This window comes from Myotis myotis, unplaced genomic scaffold (genome assembly GCF_014108235.1).
Source record: "Myotis myotis isolate mMyoMyo1 unplaced genomic scaffold, mMyoMyo1.p scaffold_m19_p_42, whole genome shotgun sequence".
Classification (NCBI taxonomy): Eukaryota; Metazoa; Chordata; class Mammalia; order Chiroptera; family Vespertilionidae; genus Myotis; species Myotis myotis.
This window is the reverse complement of record NW_023416349.1, coordinates 755,705-776,296: the sequence shown is the minus strand read 5'-3', so window position 1 is coordinate 776,296 and position 20,592 is coordinate 755,705. Positions and strand designations below refer to the sequence as shown.

The 20,592-nt window shown below is 50.1% G+C and overlaps 1 protein-coding gene across 1 annotated transcript; it reads left to right on the top strand.

Moving 5' to 3' along the window:
- Window positions 1-3,693: 3,693 nt before the first annotated feature.
- Window positions 3,694-20,562, top strand: NLRP5 (NLR family pyrin domain containing 5). Its single transcript, XM_036306532.1, has 12 exons — window positions 3,694-3,982; window positions 4,777-4,854; window positions 6,456-6,512; window positions 7,003-8,602; window positions 10,405-10,575; window positions 12,321-12,488; window positions 14,002-14,172; window positions 15,711-15,881; window positions 17,048-17,218; window positions 18,026-18,196; window positions 19,144-19,314; window positions 20,421-20,562. Exons 1-12 carry the CDS (start codon window positions 3,694-3,696, stop codon window positions 20,560-20,562), a joined length of 3,360 nt encoding a protein of 1,119 aa, XP_036162425.1.
- Window positions 20,563-20,592: the final 30 nt, after the last annotated feature.

Genomic DNA, 20,592 nt, shown 5'->3' with positions numbered 1-20,592 from the left:
CTTCATGTCCCACTTCCTTTTCTGGGATGTATTGCACGAGGGGTAGCAGTAGCTTTTCTCTGAAACACGGTGAGCTACTCACCACATCAGAACTTTGGCCTTCAATTCCATCAAGGGAGGACAATAATATCTCAACATTGAGGTAGTTTACAGAAAGCGTGAGTGGCGTACCGTCTGTCACCTGAGGAGGGGTTGGGCAAGAACATGCATTTATTTGTTTTTGATTCTTTGCTTGTTCTGCCTTTATAGATTCTTTTTCTTTTTCAATTAAATGTATTGGCATAGCATTGGTTAATAATGTAACATTCAGCAGTAGAGTTATTGGGGTGACATTGGTTAATAAAAGTATATAGGTCTCACGTGTACAGTTCCATAATGCATCCTCCGAATATTGTATTGTGTGTTCACCACCCCAAGTCAAGTCTCCTATCACCATATGTTTGACCCTCTTTACCCTCCAGCCCCCTTCCCCTCTCATATGCTGTTGTCTGTGTCTGAGTCTTTGTGTTTGTTGCTTTCTTTTATACCCACATATGAGTGAAACCATGTGGTTCTTGTCCTTTTCCATCCGACTTATTTACTCAGCACGATACTCTCAAGATCTATCCATATTGTATCAAATGACACTATTTTTTTTTTATTTTTCGTATAGACATTTTAAAAATGTTTTCATTGATTTTTATTTTATTTTTTTCACCCTCACCTGGGGATATTCTTCCATTGATTTTTAGAGTGAATGGAAGAGAGAGGGAAAGACAGAAATATCGATGTGAGAGAAATACATCAATTGGTTGCCTCCTGCACCAGCCCTGACCAGGGAAGAGCCTGCAACTGAGGTGCATGCCCTTGTCCGGAATCAAACCCGGGACCCTTCAGTCCACAGGCCGATGCTCTATCCACTGAGCCAAACTCGCCAGGGCTGGGCTGTAAGTTTAATTCAAATGTTTCCTTCAAGTTGTGGGTATGTATGAAAGTGTTTCCTTGTGACCACCCAAAATTCATTCTCTTTTAAATAAACTTCCTCGTTAATTTAACCACTCAACCAAGCAGTTGAGAGATTTTGTGTGTCTACTTTCCATCTCCGTGTATCCAGGTTCTTTTATGTTAGAGGTTTGGGAAAATGAGGAAATCATTTTAATTTTGAACGAAGAAATCTGAATTAGGATGTAACCTTTTCAACTTGTTCTTAGAAATAAGTGGGGTCATTTTTTCCCCCTCTAACCACCAATAGGATCGATAGTTTTCCTAGCTATTACATGGGAATGTGGAGAAAAGCTTAGTTTTTTGCTAGGGTTCTGTTTTGAATAATCCAGCACATAAACTTTATCATCTGTCCATTGTTAGAAGTTTTCTCCTCTCCGTCTCTCTCCGTCTCTCTCCGTCTCTCTCCGTCTCTCTCCGTCTCTCTCCGTCTCTCTCCGTCTCTCTCCGTCTCTCTCCGTCTCTCTCCGTCTCTCTCCGTCTCTCTCCGTCTCTCTCCGTCTCTCTCCGTCTCTCTCCGTCTCTCTCCGTCTCTCTCCGTCTCTCTCCGTCTCTCTCCGTCTCTCTCCGTCTCTCACTCATAGATGGGTAATAGTAACAGCTCAATCATTTTAGTAAAACACGCATTTCTACCAGCTTCCACTAAAATGATGCTTTCATGGGAGATGCCTTTTCATAGTTTAGAGAAAGCAAACACTATGGGAAGGTATGAAGTAAAATGTGTTCTTCGGTTCACCCTCCCCCCCTCAATCCATGTCCTGTTCATCACCCCTAAATAGTGTGTTTGGGGTGGGGCACTAATATCTTACAGGTGGAGGCACCGTTCTGCGCTGGCAGTTGGGTATTGAGGATGCAGGGCTTGAATGGACACACCTGTCTCGCTGTTGTTGAGAGTATTACAGATGTCCCCCATTTTTCCCCATTTGCCCCCCTCTTCCCACTCCTGCCCCTCCCCAGGCCTTCACGACACTATTGTCTGTGTCCATGGGCTATGCCTATACCCATATAAGTTCTTTGGTTCATTTCTTCCCGCCTCCTCCCCCCTTCCCTCTGAGATTCTACTCTCTGTTCCATGCTTCTACTAGTATGCCTCTGGACCTATTTTGTTCGTCACTTTGTTCATGAGGTTCCACATATGGGTGAGATCATGTGATACCTGTCTTTCTCTGACTTATTTCACTTGGCATAATACTCTCCAGGTCCCTCCATGCTGTCTCAAAGGGTAAGAGATCCTTCTTTTTCACAGCTGCGTAGTATCTCATGGTGTAAATGTCCCACAGCTTCTTTATGCACTCACCTACTGATGGGCACGTGGGCTGTTCTCACCTACTGATTGGCTCTTGTAAATAATGCTGCAGTGAACATAGGGGTGCACGTGCTCATCCTGACTGGAGCACACCTGTTCTTGATCAACCCCAAACGGCCTTCGGTGTTGCCGTTGCAAACAAGCCTGTGTCTAATGATATTAGCAGTTAGAGGGCATAGCTCTTGACAAACTGCCCTCCACAGACATGGCCCCAGTTGATACGTCTACTCAAAATATAGGAGCACCTATTTCTCAGCCCAAAGAAAAGTAGTAGGTCATCAAACATTAGGGAGCTGGCCAGCTGGCATATGGGACTCGGCACCTGCCAGCTCAATAAAGCCGAAATATTTCCCCCAGAATTTTATGGTCTATTTTTGGCTTTTGATAACTTGGCACTTGGAATTCTTATTGAGCAACATTATCATTCATGACTCTGTAACTAGTACAAATGGAAGCCACATCCAGGTAGAGTTGATTTTGTTTGTTTTTTTAATCCTTTGCTCGCTTTTAGAAAATGTTTTTATTGATTCCAGAGAGAAAAGGAAAGGGAGAGAGAGATAGAAAGATCAATGATGAGAATCATTGATTGGCTGCCTCCTGCACCCCACATACTAGGGATCGAGCCCGCAACCCAGGCATGTGCCATTGACCGGAATCAAACCTGGACCCTTCAGTCTGCAGGCCGGCGCTCTATCCACTGAGCCAAACCGGCTAGAGTGAAGCATTCTTTACAAGATCCAAGATCTAGAAACAGCCCAACTGTTTATGAGTGGGTAAAAAAAGCTGTAGCACATATACACTATGAAATACTTTGCGACTATAAAAAGAGAGAGAAACCCGGCTGGTGTGGCTCAGGGGTTGAGTATCAACCTATGAACCAGGAGGTCACATTTCGATTCCTGGTCAGGGCACATGCCCAAGTTGTGGGCTCGACCCCCAGTGGGGGTCATGCAGAAGGCAGCCAGTCAATGATTCTCATTATTGATGTTTCTCTCTCTCCCCCTCTCCCTTCCTCTCTGGAATCAATAAAAATATATTTACTTAAAAAAAAAAAAAAAGGAAATCTTACCTTTTGCAACAGCATGGAGGGACCTGGAGAGTATTGTGCTAAGTGAAATAAGCCAGTCAGAGAAAGACAAGTATTCTCACTCATATGTGGAATCTAAGGAACAAAATAAAGTGATGAACAAGACAGGACCAGAAGCAGGAGGCATGGAATAGACTGACATATCTCGGAGGGGAGGGGAGGGGGCCGGGAGGGATGGCAGTGAATGTGATCATGTGATGCTTGACTCTCCTTTGAATCTTGTCACTCTCCCCCACCCCCACCCCCAGGTCCCATCTGCTCCCTGCAACCAGGGAAATCTTCTCCATCCACACAGGGGGGCCCTCCACCTGGCGTAGCAATGGGAGAAGCCAACGTGTCCCCCTTTTCCGACTGTGGACTGCGCTGGTGTCTCCAGCAGCTGGACAAGGAAGAGTTCCACACGTTCAAGGAGTTGCTGATGGGAAGCACTTCGGGGCTGGTCCCGGGCTCCTTCCCGTGGATGGAGGTGGCTGGGGCGGACGCACAGCACCTGGCCTTCCTCCTGCATGAGCACTGCCGGGCTCTGGTGGTCTGGAGCATGGCCATGGACATCTTTCTCGAGATGAACCTGCCAGTGCTCTCTCAGAAGGCGAAGGAGGAGATGGAAAGTGAGTGAGGCCACCCAGCCGCTGTGGCTCAGTGGTTGAGTGTCAGCCTAGGAACCAGGAGGTCACGGTTTGATTCCCAGTCAGGGCACATGCCCGGGGTGTGGGCTCCATCCCCAGTAGGGGGCAAGCAGAAGACAGCTGATCCATGATTCTCTCTCATCATTGATGTTCCCCCCTCTCTCTCCCTCTCCCTTCTTTTCTCCCTTCTGCTCTCTCTAAAAACCAATGGAAAAAAATCCTTGTGTGAGGATTAACAACAAAATACTGAGACCACAGGATAGTTTCCCCTCTTGCACATTTAAAAAGAAAATCTGTATTATTGAAAGTATTACATAGGTGTGGGGGGTGGGGGTGGGGGTGGGGTCCAGGAGGCAGCTGATCCATGATTCTCTCTCATCACTGATGTCTTTCTCTCAAATCAATAAAAACATTTTTTAAAAATCAGAGCACCCTTCACATAAATCTCTGTTGTTTCTCGGTGATGGTGACACTTGAGGCTCCGACTCCACTGTCCCCATTACAGGCTAGTCATGGGGTAAACTGGCTCATCTTGGTTCCCCTCAGTCATTTGGGCAGAGAGTGCACTTAAAAATTATTTTTTCTTAATTTGAGAGAGAGAGATTTTTTGTTCCACTTATTGCACTCAGTGGTGGACTCTTGTATGTGCCTGACTGGGGATCAAACCCGCAAACAATCGGCATATCGGGATGATGCTCTAACCCCAACTGAATCACTGGCTAGGGCCATTGCTGTGATGTTATGGCCACTGTTCTGTCATCTGCTCTGTGTTGCAGAATGTTCACTGGCTGAAATACTACAAGATTTTACACCCACGAAGACTGACCAAGGAACAAGCATGGGCCAGCCTTCAGGTCAGTGTGGGGTGTTGGGTCAAGGGTTTCCTATCTCAGTCCATGGCCCTGCCATCCTCTGTGCTGCTCACACCAGAAGCCTGGTCATTATTTTTAGTACTAGAGGCCCGGTGCATGAAATTCATACACAGGTGGGGTCCCTCTGCCTGGCAAGCAATCAGGGCCATCTCACCCAGTCCCAATTGGGGCTGGTCACCAGGGAGGGACCGCAGAAGGGCTTTAGAGTGTGTCTGGCCCCATCTCACCAAGTCCCGATAGGCCGGACCCCAGCAGCAAGCTAACCTACCAGTTGGAGCATCTGCCCCCTGGTAGTCAGTGCATGTCATAGTGACTGGTGAGTTGACCAGTCGGTCAGACACTTAGCATATTAGGCTTTTATATAGAGAGATGTTTATTTATGATTGATTGACTCTTTTCTCTACCTTCTACCTACTTCATCAGAAAATCATATGAGACCTAACTCTGAAGTAGGACTTTTTTTTTTTTTCTTTTATTTTAGAGAGGAAGTGGGGGGAGAGAGAGAGAGAAAAAAACATCAATGATGAAAGGGAATAATTGACTGGCTGCCTCCTGCACACTCCCTACTGGGGATCAAGTCCATAACCTGGGCATGTGCCCTTGACTGGGAACTGAACCATGACCTCCTGGTTCATAGGTTGATGAACAACCACTGAGCCAAGTTGGCTGGGCTGGACGTATTTCTACACATTTATTACCATAGCCTGTATGTCAGAATCATCTCACTTGAATGTCTAATCTGTTTCTACTCTGGTTACATGGAATCCTTTCCCCACGGTGATAAGCAAGGTGATCTTTTAAAAATTTCCATCTGGCCCCAGCCACCTTGACTCAGTGGATAGAGCATCAGCCTGCGGACTGAAGGGTCCCAGGTTTGATTCTGGCCCAGGGCGCATGCCTAGGTTGCGGGCTCAATCCCCAGTAGGGGGTGTGGAGGAGGCAGCCGATCAATGATTCTCTCTCATCATTGATGTTTCTATCTCTCTCTCCATCACCCTTCCTCTCTGAAATCAATAAAGAAATATATATATTTTTAAAAATTTCCATCTGGACAGATTCATAGATAAAGAGGAGGCCATAGCTCAGGTGGGGATGGTGCTGGAGGCGTGGAGGGATTGAGCAAAAGAGGGAAAAAAGGAAAAGAACCCATGCCCTGGCCAGTGTTTCTTGGTGGTTAGAGCCTCAACCCTGGCACCAAAGGGTCTTGGGTTTGCTTCCCAGTCAAGGGCACATTCCTCGGTTGCAGGTTTGATCCCTGGCCCCAGTTGGGGCTCATGCAACCAATCTATGTGTGTCTCTCACATTGATGTCCCTCACTGGGTTTGACCTCTCATTTTAACAGCTTACCCAAAGGTCTCCAAAGAATAAAAAGCAGAAATGAGACCAAAACCCGTACCCTCTGAGCTTGACCCTAAGGCTCGTTTTCTGTCCACTGTGCCTCTCCAGCTGAGTCATAGTTTCAGATGGGTCAGAAGGTGAAATCTGGCGTTGCAGACCCTATCTCGGGGATACTGTGGGTCTGACCTTGTTAAGTCACCTCTAAGTGTGTGGGATTTCATTCTTCTTCCCTCTCTTTTCTGCAGAAATGTCAAAAGTTATAAAACAAGATGATACCACAGCAGCAAAGACAAAAGACCAAGGTAAAGAACTCTAGTTTATTCATAGTCTCTCTCTCTCTCTCTCTCTCCCTCTCTCTCTCTCACTCTTCCTCTTCCTCTCTTCCTCTCTCTCCCCCTCCCTTCTTCTTTCTCTCAAAATCAATAAAAAACATCCTTTTACCTGACCAGCATGGCTCAGTGGTTGAACATCAACCTATGAACCAGGAGGTAAGGATTCAATTCCCAGCCAGGGTACATGCCTGGGTTGCAGGCTCAATCCCCAGTAGGGGGTGTGCAGGAGGCAGCTGATCAATGATTCTCTCTCATCATTGATGTTTCTATCTCTCCATCTCCCTTCCTCTCTGAAATCTATATATATTTTTAAAATATATCCTCAAGTGAGGAATAATAATAATCACAATAATCCATTGCTGAGAAGCAACAAAGTCTCCTGTGTGTAGAGTGTCTGAAATCCAGACTGTCTTCCAACTTTGTCTCCTGTTTCTCTTCTGCCCTCTCCGGTCTGGCATAGGCCAAGGAGGTGACAAAGAGAACTACAAACATCATGTGAAGAAAAGGTTCGCCACAGTGTCGGGTGTACACCACAGTTTCAAAACCTTTGCCGCTGATTGTCCACAAATGCAAATGTTGTCTGGTGCTTTCGCTCCAGACCAGCAGGGCTTCCGGCCACTCACCGTGGTCCTGCACGGAAGACCGGGGGTCGGGAAGTCGGCTCTGGCCAGAAGAATCCTGCTGCACTGGGCCCGTGGGGAGCTCTACCCGGGTGTGTTCTCCTATGTCTTCTTCCTCGATGCCCGAGACATACCATGGAGGAGGAGAAGCAGTTTCACGGAGTTAATTTCCAGGGAGTGGCCAGACCCTGAAGTCCCCGTGGCAAACATCATGTCCCAACCAGACAGGCTCTTGTTTGTGGTCGACGGTTTTGATGACCTGGACGTTGCCCCCGAAAATGCTGACCTGAACGTCTGTGACAACTGGACGGAGAAGCGGCCCGTGTCCGACCTGATGTGCAGTCTGCTGAAGAAGGCCCTGCTGCCCGAGTCCTCTCTGATCGTCACCGTCAGAGACGAGAGCCTGGAAAAGCTCTGCTCGATGCTCATCTCTCCCCGCTACCTCTTCATTGAAGGAATCGCGATGGAGAAAAGGATCCAGGTGTTCCTCAAGCACGTCAAGAACGAGGACCAGAAAACGCAGGTCCTGCACGAGGTGCTGGACAACCACGTGCTGATTGACAGGTGCCAGGTGTCCGTCACGTGGTGGCTGCTCTGCCGGGCTCTTGAGCTGCAGACGGCCTCGGGGAAGGGCCTGCCCCCTACCTGCCAGGTCCTCACCGGCTTGTACGCCACCTTCGTGGCCCATCAGCTCGCCCCTCGAGATGGCCCGGGACGCTGCCTCAGTCCGGACGAACGAGTGGTGCTGAAGGGCCTGTGCCGGATGGCCGTGCAGGGCGTGTGGGCCAGGAAGTTCGTGTTCTACAGCGATGACCTGGGCATTCACGGGCTGACGGAGCCGGAGCTCTCCGTGCTGTTTCACAAGTACATCCTCCTGCGGGACAGCCAGGGGGAGCGGTGCTTCACGTTCCTGCACCCGAGCCTGCAGGAGTTCTACGCGGCCCTGTACTACGTGCTGGAAGGCCTGGAAGCCGAGTGGGAGCCCCATGCTCTGTGCATTGAGAATTCCAAGAGCCTGAAGGAGCTCAAGCAGGTCAGCTTCAACGTCCACGTGCTGCAGATGAAACGTTTCTTGTTTGGCTTCATGAACAAAGAGGTGGTGCGGGCCCTGGAGGACCTGCTGGGGTGTCCCGTGGCCCTGGTGGTGAGGCGGGTGCTGCTCCAGTGGGTCTCCCTGTTGGGTCAGCAGGCCACCACCACCTCCCCGCTGGACTTCCTGGACTCCTTCTACTGTCTCTTCGAGACCCAAGACGAAGAGTTTGTCCGTTTGGCGTTGAGAAGCTTCCGGGAAGTGAGGCTGACGATGAACCGGCCCATGGACCTGAAGGTGTCCTCCTTCTGCCTCCAGCACTGCCAGCGCCTTCGGGAAATTCAGATGGACGTCAGGGAGATCTTCCCCGAAGATGAGGCCACCGAGGCGTGGCCCGTCGTTCCGCAAGGGTGTTTGCCCCCCCCCCCCGCCCGCCCCCGCAATTTTCATTCTTTCCATCTCCACGCGGAGGTGTTGGTGTTTTGAGATGATCATCGCCACAATCGTGCTAATTAGCATAGCCATCCCTCACACAGCTACCTTGGAGCAGAAGACATTTAACATGTTGCGGACGGATCATGAGAATTCTCGCTTCATATGACACCGATTTACAGAGTATCATACTTTAAAAAGATATTAGCTTGTAACAACATGCAATGAATAACTTCAAAATGCAACGGGTATTTAATTTTAAAGCGTGCCTTTCACATTTACGTAAAATGCTTTTTGTACTCGTTCAATAGAAACTTATCTGGCCACTGGGTAAAGCTAGCAATAAAACTACTGGTCCGCAATGCGTTAAGACCTACCGTCCTAGCCAATTTCCAGTGCGAAACACCGTAGCTGTACGTTATATGTAACTGAGACTCTGCGCCCTTTGGCCAACGTGCCCCCATTCCCTCCACTCCCCCCCCCCAAATCACTGGCAACCACCGCGGAGGCTCGCTCTGCCTGTGTGAATCCCACTGTTTTACATTCTGCATGCGAGGTCATGCGTGTCTTTCTGTGTCTGGTTGGTCCCGCTCAGCATCATGTCCTCTGGGTTTACCTATGTTGTTGCCAATGGAAACACCTCCTTTTATAAGGCTGGGTAATATTCTATTGGGGGTACGGGTGACATTTTCTTCATCCATCCACCGACATCTGGGTTGTTTCTATAGGGTGTCCCCCAAAAATGTAGACACACACTTTATATACTTACAAAGGCCGTGTTTGTTAAAAGACATTTCATTTTCAAAATTGAGCTCTCAGCTGTGAGAGTATGTATACATTTTGGGGGGGATACTCTGCATATCTTGGCTGTTGTGGATAATAGAATGAAAATATCTCATAGGAACCTGACTATCAATTCTTTGTTTGTTTGTTTGTTTGTTTTGTAAAATATGTATTTATTGATTTCAGAAAGAGGAATGGAGAGGGGGAGAGAGATAGGAAGTCAGTGATGAGAATCATCGATCAGCTGCCTCCTGCACGCCCCATACTGGGGATGGAGCCCACAGCCCAGGCATGTGCCCTGACTGGGAATGGAACCGTGACCTCCTGGCTCATGGGTCGATGCTCAACCACTGGGCCATGCTGTCCAGGCCTGACTGTCAATTCTTTTGCATACATAGGATTATTGGGTCGTAAAGTAGTTTTATTTTTAATTCTTTTAGGAGCCTCCCTGCTGTTCTGCATAGAGGCTGCACCATTTCACATGCAAAGGGGAGCTGGCATCAAAGCACAATCTGACTCAAGAGCCACTGGCTCCAAACCATCCTACTGCACCCCTGGGTACCAAGGACTCAGGATGCAGGGTAGCCAGGAGTGTGCCCATGCAAGGCATGGACATCTCTATTGTGTCCTCTGAGCCTCTACACCCATCCCCATCTCATCCTGTAGACTAGTCTCTCTTCTCTGACATGGGAGTGGCTGTTGCTCATGTTAAAATCCATCCCATGGGCCTACCCAGTTTGGCTCAGTGGCTAGAGCATCAGCCTGCAGACTGAAGGGTCCCAGGTTCCATTCCGGTCAAGGGCACATGACCAGGTTTCGGGCTCGATCCCCAGTGGCATGCAGGGGCAGCTGATCAATGATTCTCTCTCACCATTGGTGTTTCTTTCTCTCTCCCTCTCCCCCTCCCTCTCCCTTCCTCTCGGAAATCAATAAAAATATATATTTTTTTAAAAATTCATCCTGTGGAAGCCAATGTTTCCTTCCTTCTCCCATGCAGGCTGCAGACCAAGCCCCTGGTCATCGAGTGGTGGGAGAACCTCTGCTCCGTGCTCAGCACCCACCCTAGCCTGCAACAGCTGGACCTCGCAGGCAGCATCCTGAGCGAGTGGGCCATGAGGACTCTGTGCGTCAAGCTGAGGCAGCCAACCTGCCAAATCCAGAAGCTGATGTAAGGCTGCCCTAAGGCCAATCTATAAACTGTAGATTCGGAGGGGACAAGTGCCATGGGAGGTATAAGAACCGAGCTCCCAAAAGCAATGGGATGGGAAGGGACTCAAGACCTCATGAAGGGTGGGTTCTTGTGTTGAGGTTTTGAAGGATGCATAAGAGTTGGTTAGTAAGGGGAAAAGAGAAGGGAGCTCATTTCAGGCGAGTGGTCCAGCATGAAGCAATGAATGCAAAGATCAAAGTGCATGATTTCCTGAAGCACTTCCATCAGTCCTTGGTGCCTTTAAGGTCATAAGGTCATATCAGTATATATAAAAGGCTAAGTGACCAACTGTATGTCCGGTCGACCAGCCGACCGGTACATATGAAGCACACTGGCAATTTAAAAATAAACATTGACTCGTGCATGCGCAATACATATTAAAATATTTTATATTTTAATTTTATACTACCATATTATATATACTACTTGACATGTAATTTTTTGCAGTAACTTAGTTACTGCACGAATCTTCTAATTTATTGCCTTTCCATGTGCACGAATCCATGCACCGGGCCACAAGTATAGTCATAAGCTCACACATATTTGAATGCTAATACGTTCCTGGGTCTGTAGACCCCGGGGTACTCACCAGGCACCTGCAGTGATCGAGGAAGGGTGAGTTGTACTTTGAAGGTTCTATTTAATGTTCCTTCCAAGGCCATGCAAAGCCCACAGGACAGCCAAGACGAGAGTCAGTCAGGTTCTTGGTTGCAAAGGCCGCCCCCTCCCCATCCTCCCCTTTCTGCGTCTGAGTGCTTTCCTTCAAAGGGGCTGGGCCAAGGGGCTGGTGACCCCACAGTAATGAATGGTGCCCTGTCACCTTACGTCCTGCACAGAACTTAACAGCTCTGCCCACTGCTATTTGAACACCCTCCCCGGGGAAGCCCTCCCCATAGCTGTCCCTGTGTTGCTGCTGTTTTTAATAAATTTTTATTGATTTCAGAGAGGAAGGGAGAGGGAGAGAGCGAGAGAGAGAGAAACATCAATGATGAGAGAGAATCATTGATAAGTTGCTTCCCATACACCCCACACTGGGAATTGAGCCTGCAACCCGGGCATGTGCCCTTGACCAGAAATCAAACCATGGCCTCCTGGTTCATAAGCCAACGCTCAACCACCAAGCCACACTGGCCAGGCATAGCTGTCCCTGCTGTAAACTCTTGTCACACCCTGTCATTGGCTCTAATCCATGTCATCACCATATTTGTAATACAACAGTAATACATGATAGTGGCAAAGAGATTTAGGAATTGCAGAGGTGTTAAGTAAACCCTTTGATGACTCTTCAACTTCCTGTCTCCCTCATTAATCTACATATTTTCCATGAAATTATATGTTAATATTGGCAGGAAAAGTCTAGTCCCCACCTGGCCCCATCCATAGTAATTATAATGTTACTGACTATATTCCCCATGCCGTACTCCACATTCCCATGACTGTTTTTGCAACTATCAATTTGTACTTTTCTTTTGATACTCACCCCAGGATGTGTTCATTGATTTTTAGAGAGAGAGAAACATCAGTTGGGCGCATGCAGGAGGCAACTAATCGATGTGATACAGGATTAGTTGCCAGGACCCTCTCTCCCTCCCGCTCTAAAAATCAATGGAAAAAATACCCTCAGGTGAGGGTGAACCACGACGAAAGGAATAATTAGGCTGCACCCAACCATCTAACTCTCGCTCCCTCACTCTCTCCGGCAGATTTAAAGGCACACAGATCACCCTGGGTCTGCCTCATCTCTGGAAGACGCTGATCGTCAACCATAACATTAAACACCTGAACTTGGACAACATTCACCTGCAAGAGGAAGACATCGGGGTCGTGCAGGAAGCCTTAAAGCACCCCCACTGCTTGTTGGAGTCTTTGAGGTAAGTCCCGGGTCTGGTTCTCAACTTTTCTTTTTTAAATCTTCAACTCCAGGATATGTTTAGAGAGAGGAGGGGGGAGATCGAGAGAAAGAGAGAGAGAGATGAATGTGAGAAACATACATCGGCTGCCTCCCACACACCCTGCCCAGGGATCAAACTTACAAGCCAGGTACGTGCCCTGACCAGGAATCAAACCCACAACCCCAACCAACTGGAGCCACCCAGCCAGGGTGATTTTCACTTTTTTGTTGTTTGGGGTTGTTGTTTTTTTAATTTTCACCCAAGGAAATTTTTCCATTGATTTTTAGAGAGAGTGGAAGAGAGAGGGAAAGACAGAGAAACATCGATGTCGGAGAAACACATCGGTTGGTTGCCTCCTGCACGTACTCTGACCAGGGCCCTGGCCGGGGAGGAGTCTGCAACCGAGGTACGTGCCCTTAACCAGAATCGAACCCAGGACCCTTCGGTCCTCAGGCCAACGCTCTTATCCACTGAGCCGATCCAGCTGGGGCGGTTTTCGCTTTTTGATTGTATGGATTTATTTTATTTATTTATTTATTTTTTTTGATTGGTTTGCTTTTTCACTTTCTATGTTGAAATAATTATTCCTGGCGAGTTGCAAAAAGATGGCAACAGGTTGGAAGGTTGACGAAGTCCAGAAATAGATGGCAGGGACACGGTACAATGATGTGAATGGACTTAATGCCCTAGAACTGGGCACATAGAATGGTCAGGGTGGCCATTTTTATGTTGTGTATATTTTACCACAATACAAAAGTCACTTGTGATGTTTCATAAAGTTGGGGGAGGGGGGGGGATCACAGCGTGGCCAGTGTGGCTCAGTGGTTGAGCATTGACCTATGAACCAGGAGGTCACAGTTCGATTCCCGGTCAGGACACATGCCCAGCTTGTGAGCTCAATCCCCCATGGGGGGGGGGGGGGAGTGCGGGCATGCAAGAGGCCGCCGATCCATGATTCTCTCTCATCCTTTTTTTAAAATATATTTTATTGATATTTACAGAGAGGAAGGGAGCAGGATAGAGAGTTAGAAACATCGATGAGAGAGAAACATCGATCAGCTGCCTCCCGCACACCCCCTACTGGGGATGTGCCTGCAACCAAGATACATGCATTTGACCGGAATTGAACCTGGGACCTTTCAGTTCATAGGCCGACACTCTATCCACTGAGCCAAACCCATTAGGGCTCTCTCTCATCCTTGATGTGTCTATCCCTCTCTCCTCTCCCTTCCTCTCTGAAATCAATAAAAATATACTTTTTAAAAAATCAAAAATAATCACAGTGGTTAGAATGTGGGCCCCACGCACCAAAGGGTCTCAGGTTTGATTCTAGGTCAAGGGCATGTGCCTGGGTTGCAGGTTCCGTCCCCGGCCAGACTTGGAGGCCACAGCGGACAGTGTCCAGGGACCAGCGGAGAGGCCCAGGTGCTGGGGACAGACGGACAGACGGATGGACGAGGGTGTGTTTCACAAACCTCCTCTCTGTCTGCAGGTTGGATCACTGCGGGTTAACCGACTCCTGCTGCCCACTCATCTCCCAGATCCTGTTGGCCTCCCACAACCTGAGGTCCCTGAGCCTCGCGGGGAACAAGGTCGCGGACCAGGGCGTGGCGTCCCTCTGCGAGGCCCTGAAGGTCTCCCAGTGCGCCCTGCACAGGCTGATGTGAGCGGCTCTTCCTTTCATAGCCGGGTTGTCTTTGTCTTGTCTTAACCGAGGTCCTCCCAGTCATGGGGGACCGGGGTGGGGGGTTGGGGGACCGGGGTGGGGGGTTGGGATTGGCTTATGCATGCACCAAGGGTGAGAGCAGGCGCTGTGACCTCAATGTTGAGGCTGAAGAAAGACCCAATAAATAACATCTGTGTCTTTGCTGCAAAGGTCTGATCTGATAGAAAAGATTGAACAGAGCCCTGGCTGGTGTGGCTCTGGCTAGAGCGCTGACCTGCAGACTGAAGGGTCCCGGGTTCGATTCCCGTCAAGGGCACATGCCCTGGTCTGGAGGCGTGCAGGAGGCCGCCAGTCGATGTGTGTCTCTCATATCAATGTTTTTCTGTCTCCCCCCACCCCTGCCTTCCACTCTCTCTAAAAAGATCAATGGGAAAATATCCTCCGGTGAGGATTAACAAACAGAAGTGTGCAGCGTTATAATACAACGGCACATGCTCAGATTCTGTTTCCAGTTTGCATCTCACCCATGTCAAACCACTCACTGTGAAATGTTAACGTCAGGGTCATTAAAAATTACCTATCTGCATTTTTTAAATATAATTTTATTGATTTCGGAGAGGAAGGGAGAGACAGAGAGAGAGAGAGACATCAATGATGAGAGAGAATCATGGATCAGCTGCCTCCTGCGCGCCCCCCACTGGGGACCCAATCCACACCCCAGCATGTTCCCTTGACCAGAATCAAACCCAGGACCCTTCAGTCCGCAGGCCGACGCTATCCACTGAGCCAAACTAGCTAGGGCTATCTTCATTTTTTAAATTTTTATTGGTTTTGGACAGGAAAAGAGGGAGAGACAGAAACATCAATGATGAGAAAGAATCATGGATCGGCTGCCTCCTGATGCCCCCAACTGGGGATCCTGGCATGTTTCCTTAACCAGAATCAAACCCCGGACCCTTCAGTTTGCAGGGATGCTCTATCCACTGAGCCAAACCAGCCAGGGCTCCATCTGCATTAACAACAAACAGTTCCAACAAATTAAGACGAATTAGCCATGTCAAAAACTGGGCTTTTACGGAAATCTTCTATATATATTATATATATATATTATGTATATACATATATACATAATATATATACATATATGTACATACATATACATATATATACGTATATATGTGTATATGTATGTGTATGTGTATGTATGTATGTATATAAAAGCCTAATATGCAAAGTGTCCCCTCGGGAGTTTGACCGGGAGACTGGGAGTTCGAACGCTCACTATGGCATGAGCTGAACGCCAAGGGGGCAACGCAGAATGAAGGAAGACTCCGGCCGGCAGCCAGAAGACCCTGATCAGCCCTGATTGCCGGCCAGGCCTAGGGACCCTACCTGTGCACGAATTTTGTGCACTGTGCCTCTGGTGATGATATAAAATACAGCAGCCGGTTCTGTGTAGTTGGCTCTTGGCCATGTTTGTAGGAGTCCAGCACTTGCTCTTGGGGGGCGGGGGCGGGCACTGTCTCTCCTTGCAGACTGGGGAACTGCGGCCTCACGGCGGCCGCCTGCCAGCACCTGTCCGAGGTCCTCACCAGCAGCCAGAGCCTGACGCACCTGGACCTGTCGACCAACCCACTGGGAAAGGATGGCATGACGCTGCTGTGTCGCAGCTTGAAGTGCTTCACCTGCGCTGTTCAGAGGCTGATGTGAGTCCCCCTCGCTCCCCGTGAGGGTTCCGTGGCTCCCTGACCAAGGGTGTGGGCCCATCTCAGAGAACAGGGAGCAAAGGAAGGTCAGCGTCAGCCTGCTGACTGAAGGGGCCTGGGTTTGATTCTGGTCAAGGGCACCAGGCTGCTGGCCCTGGTCGGGAGCATGTGGGAGGCAACCAGTTGATGTGTCGCTCTCACATGGTTGTTTCTCTCTGTCTCTCCCTCTCGCTTCCACTCTCTCTGAAAATCAATGGGAAAAATATCCTGAAGATTAACAATAAAAGAGTCATAGCATACAGCAGGTGCATTAGACATCGTGTCAAGAACTTCAAGGTCATCTGACATTAACACCTAACAACCTTTTTTTTTTTAGTTTTTTAATTTAAATTCTTTATTGTTGAAAGTACAGCGGGGCCTTGACTTACGAGTTTAATTCGTTCCGTGATGGAGCTCGTAACTCAGATTACTCGTATGTCAAATCAAAAAGTGGACGAGTGAGACACGTGATGCTGGGCTGATGTTGTGGCGTTCACTGTGACGTTCACTGCACCAACTAGCGGTGGGGTATCTGAAGCTGGCTCGTAACCCGAATTTTAGCTCGCAACTCAAAGCAAAAAAATCGGCCAAGAGACGGCTTGTATCTCGAAAAACTCGTTAGTCGGGACACTCGTAAGTCAAGGCCCCGCTGTCTTGCATATGCCTCCTTTTCCCCCCATTGACCTCTCCCCGGCCACGTCCGCCCCCCAGCACAGGCCCTCACCCACTCCTGTCTGTGTCCATGGGTTATGCTTATCAGTCCTTTAGTTGAGCCCTAGCTGGTTTGGCTCAGTGGAAAGAGCATTGGCCTGTGGACTGAAAGGTCACAGGTTCGATTCTGGCCAAGGGCATAGGCCTGGATTTTGGGCTTGACTCCAGGTAGGGGGGCATGCAGGAGGCAGCCAATCAATGGTTCTTTCACATCATTGGTGTTTCTATATTTTTAAAAAAAATAAGTCCTTTAGTTGATCCCTTACCTGCCCCCCAACAGCCTTCCTAGATACTAGCGTAATCCCCTCCCAAACGAGGAGTACCCTGAGGCTGGGACAGACAGACGGCCGACCCGAGGTGCAGGGTCACGGCGTCGCGAGTGTGACCCTCCCTGTCCCTTGGCACGTGCCCTGCAGGCTCCGGGACTGCCACCTGGACGTTATTGGCTGTGGCTTTCTCTCCCTCGGACTCATGGGCAACCGCCATCTGACCCACCTGAGCCTCAGCATGAACCCCCTGGGGGACGACGGCGTGGACCTGCTGTGCGAGGTCCTGTTGGAAACCACCTTTCACCTCCAGGACCTGGAGTAAGTGTCCCGTGGGGGGGAGGGGAGGGGGTCACCTCTACCCACGTGGGGGCTGGGGTCCTAGAAAGTCAGGAGACAGGAGTTGGGGGATGAGCACAAGGTTAGCGTCGGGGTCCACGGAGCCACGTGCTCCCCACCGGACACTGTGGGGAAGTGGATGAGTTGGCGCTGCAGGGATCCACGGATTCTAGGTCCTCAGGCGTCTCCCAGAGCTGCCCACGTCTCAGAAGGCGTCCTCCTGCTCCAATTTAATCTTTACCTCTTTATCCTTTTATTTTTTCATTTTTCATTGATCTGAGAGAGATACACTGGTTTGTTGTTCCTCTTATTGAAGCATTCATTGGTTGAGTCTTATATGTGCCCTGACCGGGGATCGAACCCACGACTGTGGCGTATGAGGACGATGCTCTAACGCACTGAGCAGCCAGCCAGGGTGGGTCGGCCTACTTCTGCTGGCACAGAAACCGAAGCTGAGCCCATGGGAGATGCCATTCTGGGGGGATTGCATTGAAGTGCTCAGCGACGCAGGCATCAAAGACTTGGTCATTCTCAGCCCGGTGGCGTGGCTCAGTGGTTGAGCGTGGACCTATGAACCAGTAGGTCATGATTGAATTCCCAGTCGGGGCACAAGCCCGAGTTTCGAGCTCGATCCCCAGTGTGGGGCGTGCAGGAGGCAGCTGATCCATGATTCTCATCATTGATGTCTCTCTCTCGTCCTCGCTCTCTTTCTCTATCTCTCTCTCCCCCTCTCCCCTCTCCCCCTCTCCCTCTCTCCCCCTCCCCCCCCTCCCCCCTCCCCCTCTGCAGGCTAGTGAGATGTGGCCTCACCGCCGCCTGCTGCAGGAAGCTGTCCCTGGTGATCATGACCAACACGCACCTGAAGAGCCTGGATCTGGCGGCCAACGCCCTGGGGGACGACGGGGTGGCGGCCCTGTGCATGGGCCTACGGCTGAAGACGGCCTCGCTGCAGAGACTCGGGTGGGCTCCGGGGTCACGGCTCGGGGCGGGCGGAGGAAGGGGGCCACGCACGGGGTCGTTGGAGCAGAGACGCGCCCCGACTTTCAGGATTCCCTTCAGTCAGAACGCAATTCTGAACCCCAGGCGTCCTTTCATGGGTGCCCACAGGGCCAGGGCGAGGTGGCGAAGCCTTGGCGTACAGCGCACACGTCCAGCCAGAAAGGGGGGCGCAAAGGGCAGGGATGACCTGGGGGGCTCTCACCCTTAGAGGCAGCGGCAGAATCTCCCATGAGGCACGTACCTCGGTTGCAGGCTCCTCCCCAGGCCCGGCCCTGGTAGGGGCTCATGCAGGAGGCAACCAATCTGTTTCTCTCACTTGGATGTTTCTGTCTTTCCCTCTCTCTTCCACTCCCTAAAAATCAATGGAAAAATATCCTCCAGTGAGATTTTAAAAGTAGAAATAATAATTTTAAAAGGGTAAGAGGTCCTTCTTTTTCATACCTGGATAGTATTCCACAGCATACGTGTCCCCCAGCTTTTTTATCCACTCACTCCTCCACTGACGGGCACGTGGGCTGTTTCCAGATCTTCCCTATTGTAAATTGTGCTGCTATGAACATAGGGGCGTGTGCATTCTTTCTGTAGGAATGGAGTCCACTACTTTTTAAAAATATCTTATTGTTTACAGAGAGGAAGGGAGAGGGACAGAGAGTTAGAAACATCAATGAGAGAGAAACGTCGATCAGCCGCCTCCTGCACACCTCCTACTGGTGATGTGCCCGCAACCAAGGTACATGCCCTTGAGCGGAATCGAACCCAGGACCCTTCAGTCCGCAGGCCGTTGCTCTATCCACTGAGCCGAACCAGTTAGCGCTTTTTTTTAACTGTGAAAGTGGAAGTCAAAGGGGTTGAAGGAAGAAGGCGGGAGCATTGGTCTTGGGGTCACCCCTGGCGTGTCCGGCCTGTAGGTTGGAGGCGTGCGAACTGACGTCCGGCTGCTGCGAGGCCCTGGCCTCCGCGCTGCTCTGCAACCGCTACCTGCGCAGCCTGAACCTGCTGCGGAACAACCTCTGCCCCGAGGGCATCCGGGAGCTGTGCCGCGCCTTCGGGCGCCCCACCTCCAAACTGCAGGTCATCGGGTGAGTCCTGGCGGCTGTCCTCCCAGACACGCGGGGGGCAGAGTGTGGAAGCGGGGGGGGGGGGGGGGGGGTGGTCGCTGGGAGGGGAAGGTCGTGGCTAAGCCACCAGAACGTTATCCAACCATTAACGCCTCCTGTGTCCCAGGCCCTGTGCTGGGCGCTGGGATCAGGGATACGGAGCTAGAGGCCGGTGCCGGCTTCATGGGCTTAACTTGGGGGTGGGAAGACATCATACACATGAAATGTAGATCCTCAAAAAACTAAAAACATCCCTGGCCGGTTTGGCTCAGCGGTTAAGCGTCCGCATGTGGATTGAAGGGTCCCAGGTTCGATACCCGGTCAAGGGCACATGCCCGGGTTGTGGGCTTGATCCCCAGTGGGGAGCGTGCAAGAGGCAGCCGATCCATGATTCTCTCTCATCATTGATTTTCTTTTATTTTTTTTAAAATATATTTTATTGATTTTTTACAGAGAGGAAGGGAGAGAGAGAGTCAGAAACATCAATGAGAGAGAAACATCGATCAGCTGCCTCCTACACATCTCCTACTGGGGATGTGCCCGCAACCCAGGTACATGCCCTTTGACCGGAATCGAACCTGGAACCTTTCAGTCCGCAGGCCGACGCTCTATCCACTGAGCCAAACCGGTTCCGGCTCATCATTGATTTTCTATCTCTCTGTCCCTCTCATTTCCTTTCTGAAATCAACAAAAATATATTTTAAAAATAAAAATAAATAAAATCAGTAAACATATCCTCGGGTGAGGATTTTTAAAAAAGGGGGTTCAGCCCTAGCCTGTGTGGCTCCGTGGATAGATCGTCGGCCTGCAGACTGAAGGGTCCTGGTTCGATTCTGGTCAAGGGCTCCTCCCCAGCCAGGGCCCTGGTAGGACACGTGCAGGAGGCAACCAATCGATGTGTGTGTCTCCCATCGATGTTTCTCTTTACCTCTCTCTTAAAAAAATCAATGGGAAAATATCCTCCAGTGAGAATTTTAAAAGGGGAGGCGGGGGTGACAGGTGAGCTAAAGCAAAGCCCTGAGCCCCTGTCTGCCCCCTGTGCCCCCTGAGCCTTAGTTCCGCCCCCTGACCCCCGCCCCTCCCTGCAGGCTGTGGAAATGGCAGTACCCTGATCCGGTCATCAAGCTGCTGGACGAGGCTCAGCTCCGCAGGCCGCACATGGTGATCGACGGCCGCTGGTACGCCTCCGACGGAGAGGACGAAGGTGACCGGTACTGGTGGAGAAACTGAGGCCCAGACCCCTGCCCGCCCGCCTGCTCC

Excerpts from the sequence above, each read along its gene's own strand:
- NLRP5 (XM_036306532.1), top strand. The coding sequence starts at position 3,694 with ATGGGAGAAGCCAACGTGTCCCCCTTTTCCGACTGTGGACTGCGCTGG. Across the intron at positions 18,197-19,143 it reads GCCTCGCTGCAGAGACTCGG|GTTGGAGGCGTGCGAACTGA; the intron begins GTGGGCTCCGGG and ends TCCGGCCTGTAG. Across the intron at positions 19,315-20,420 it reads TCCAAACTGCAGGTCATCGG|GCTGTGGAAATGGCAGTACC; the intron begins GTGAGTCCTGGC and ends CCCTCCCTGCAG.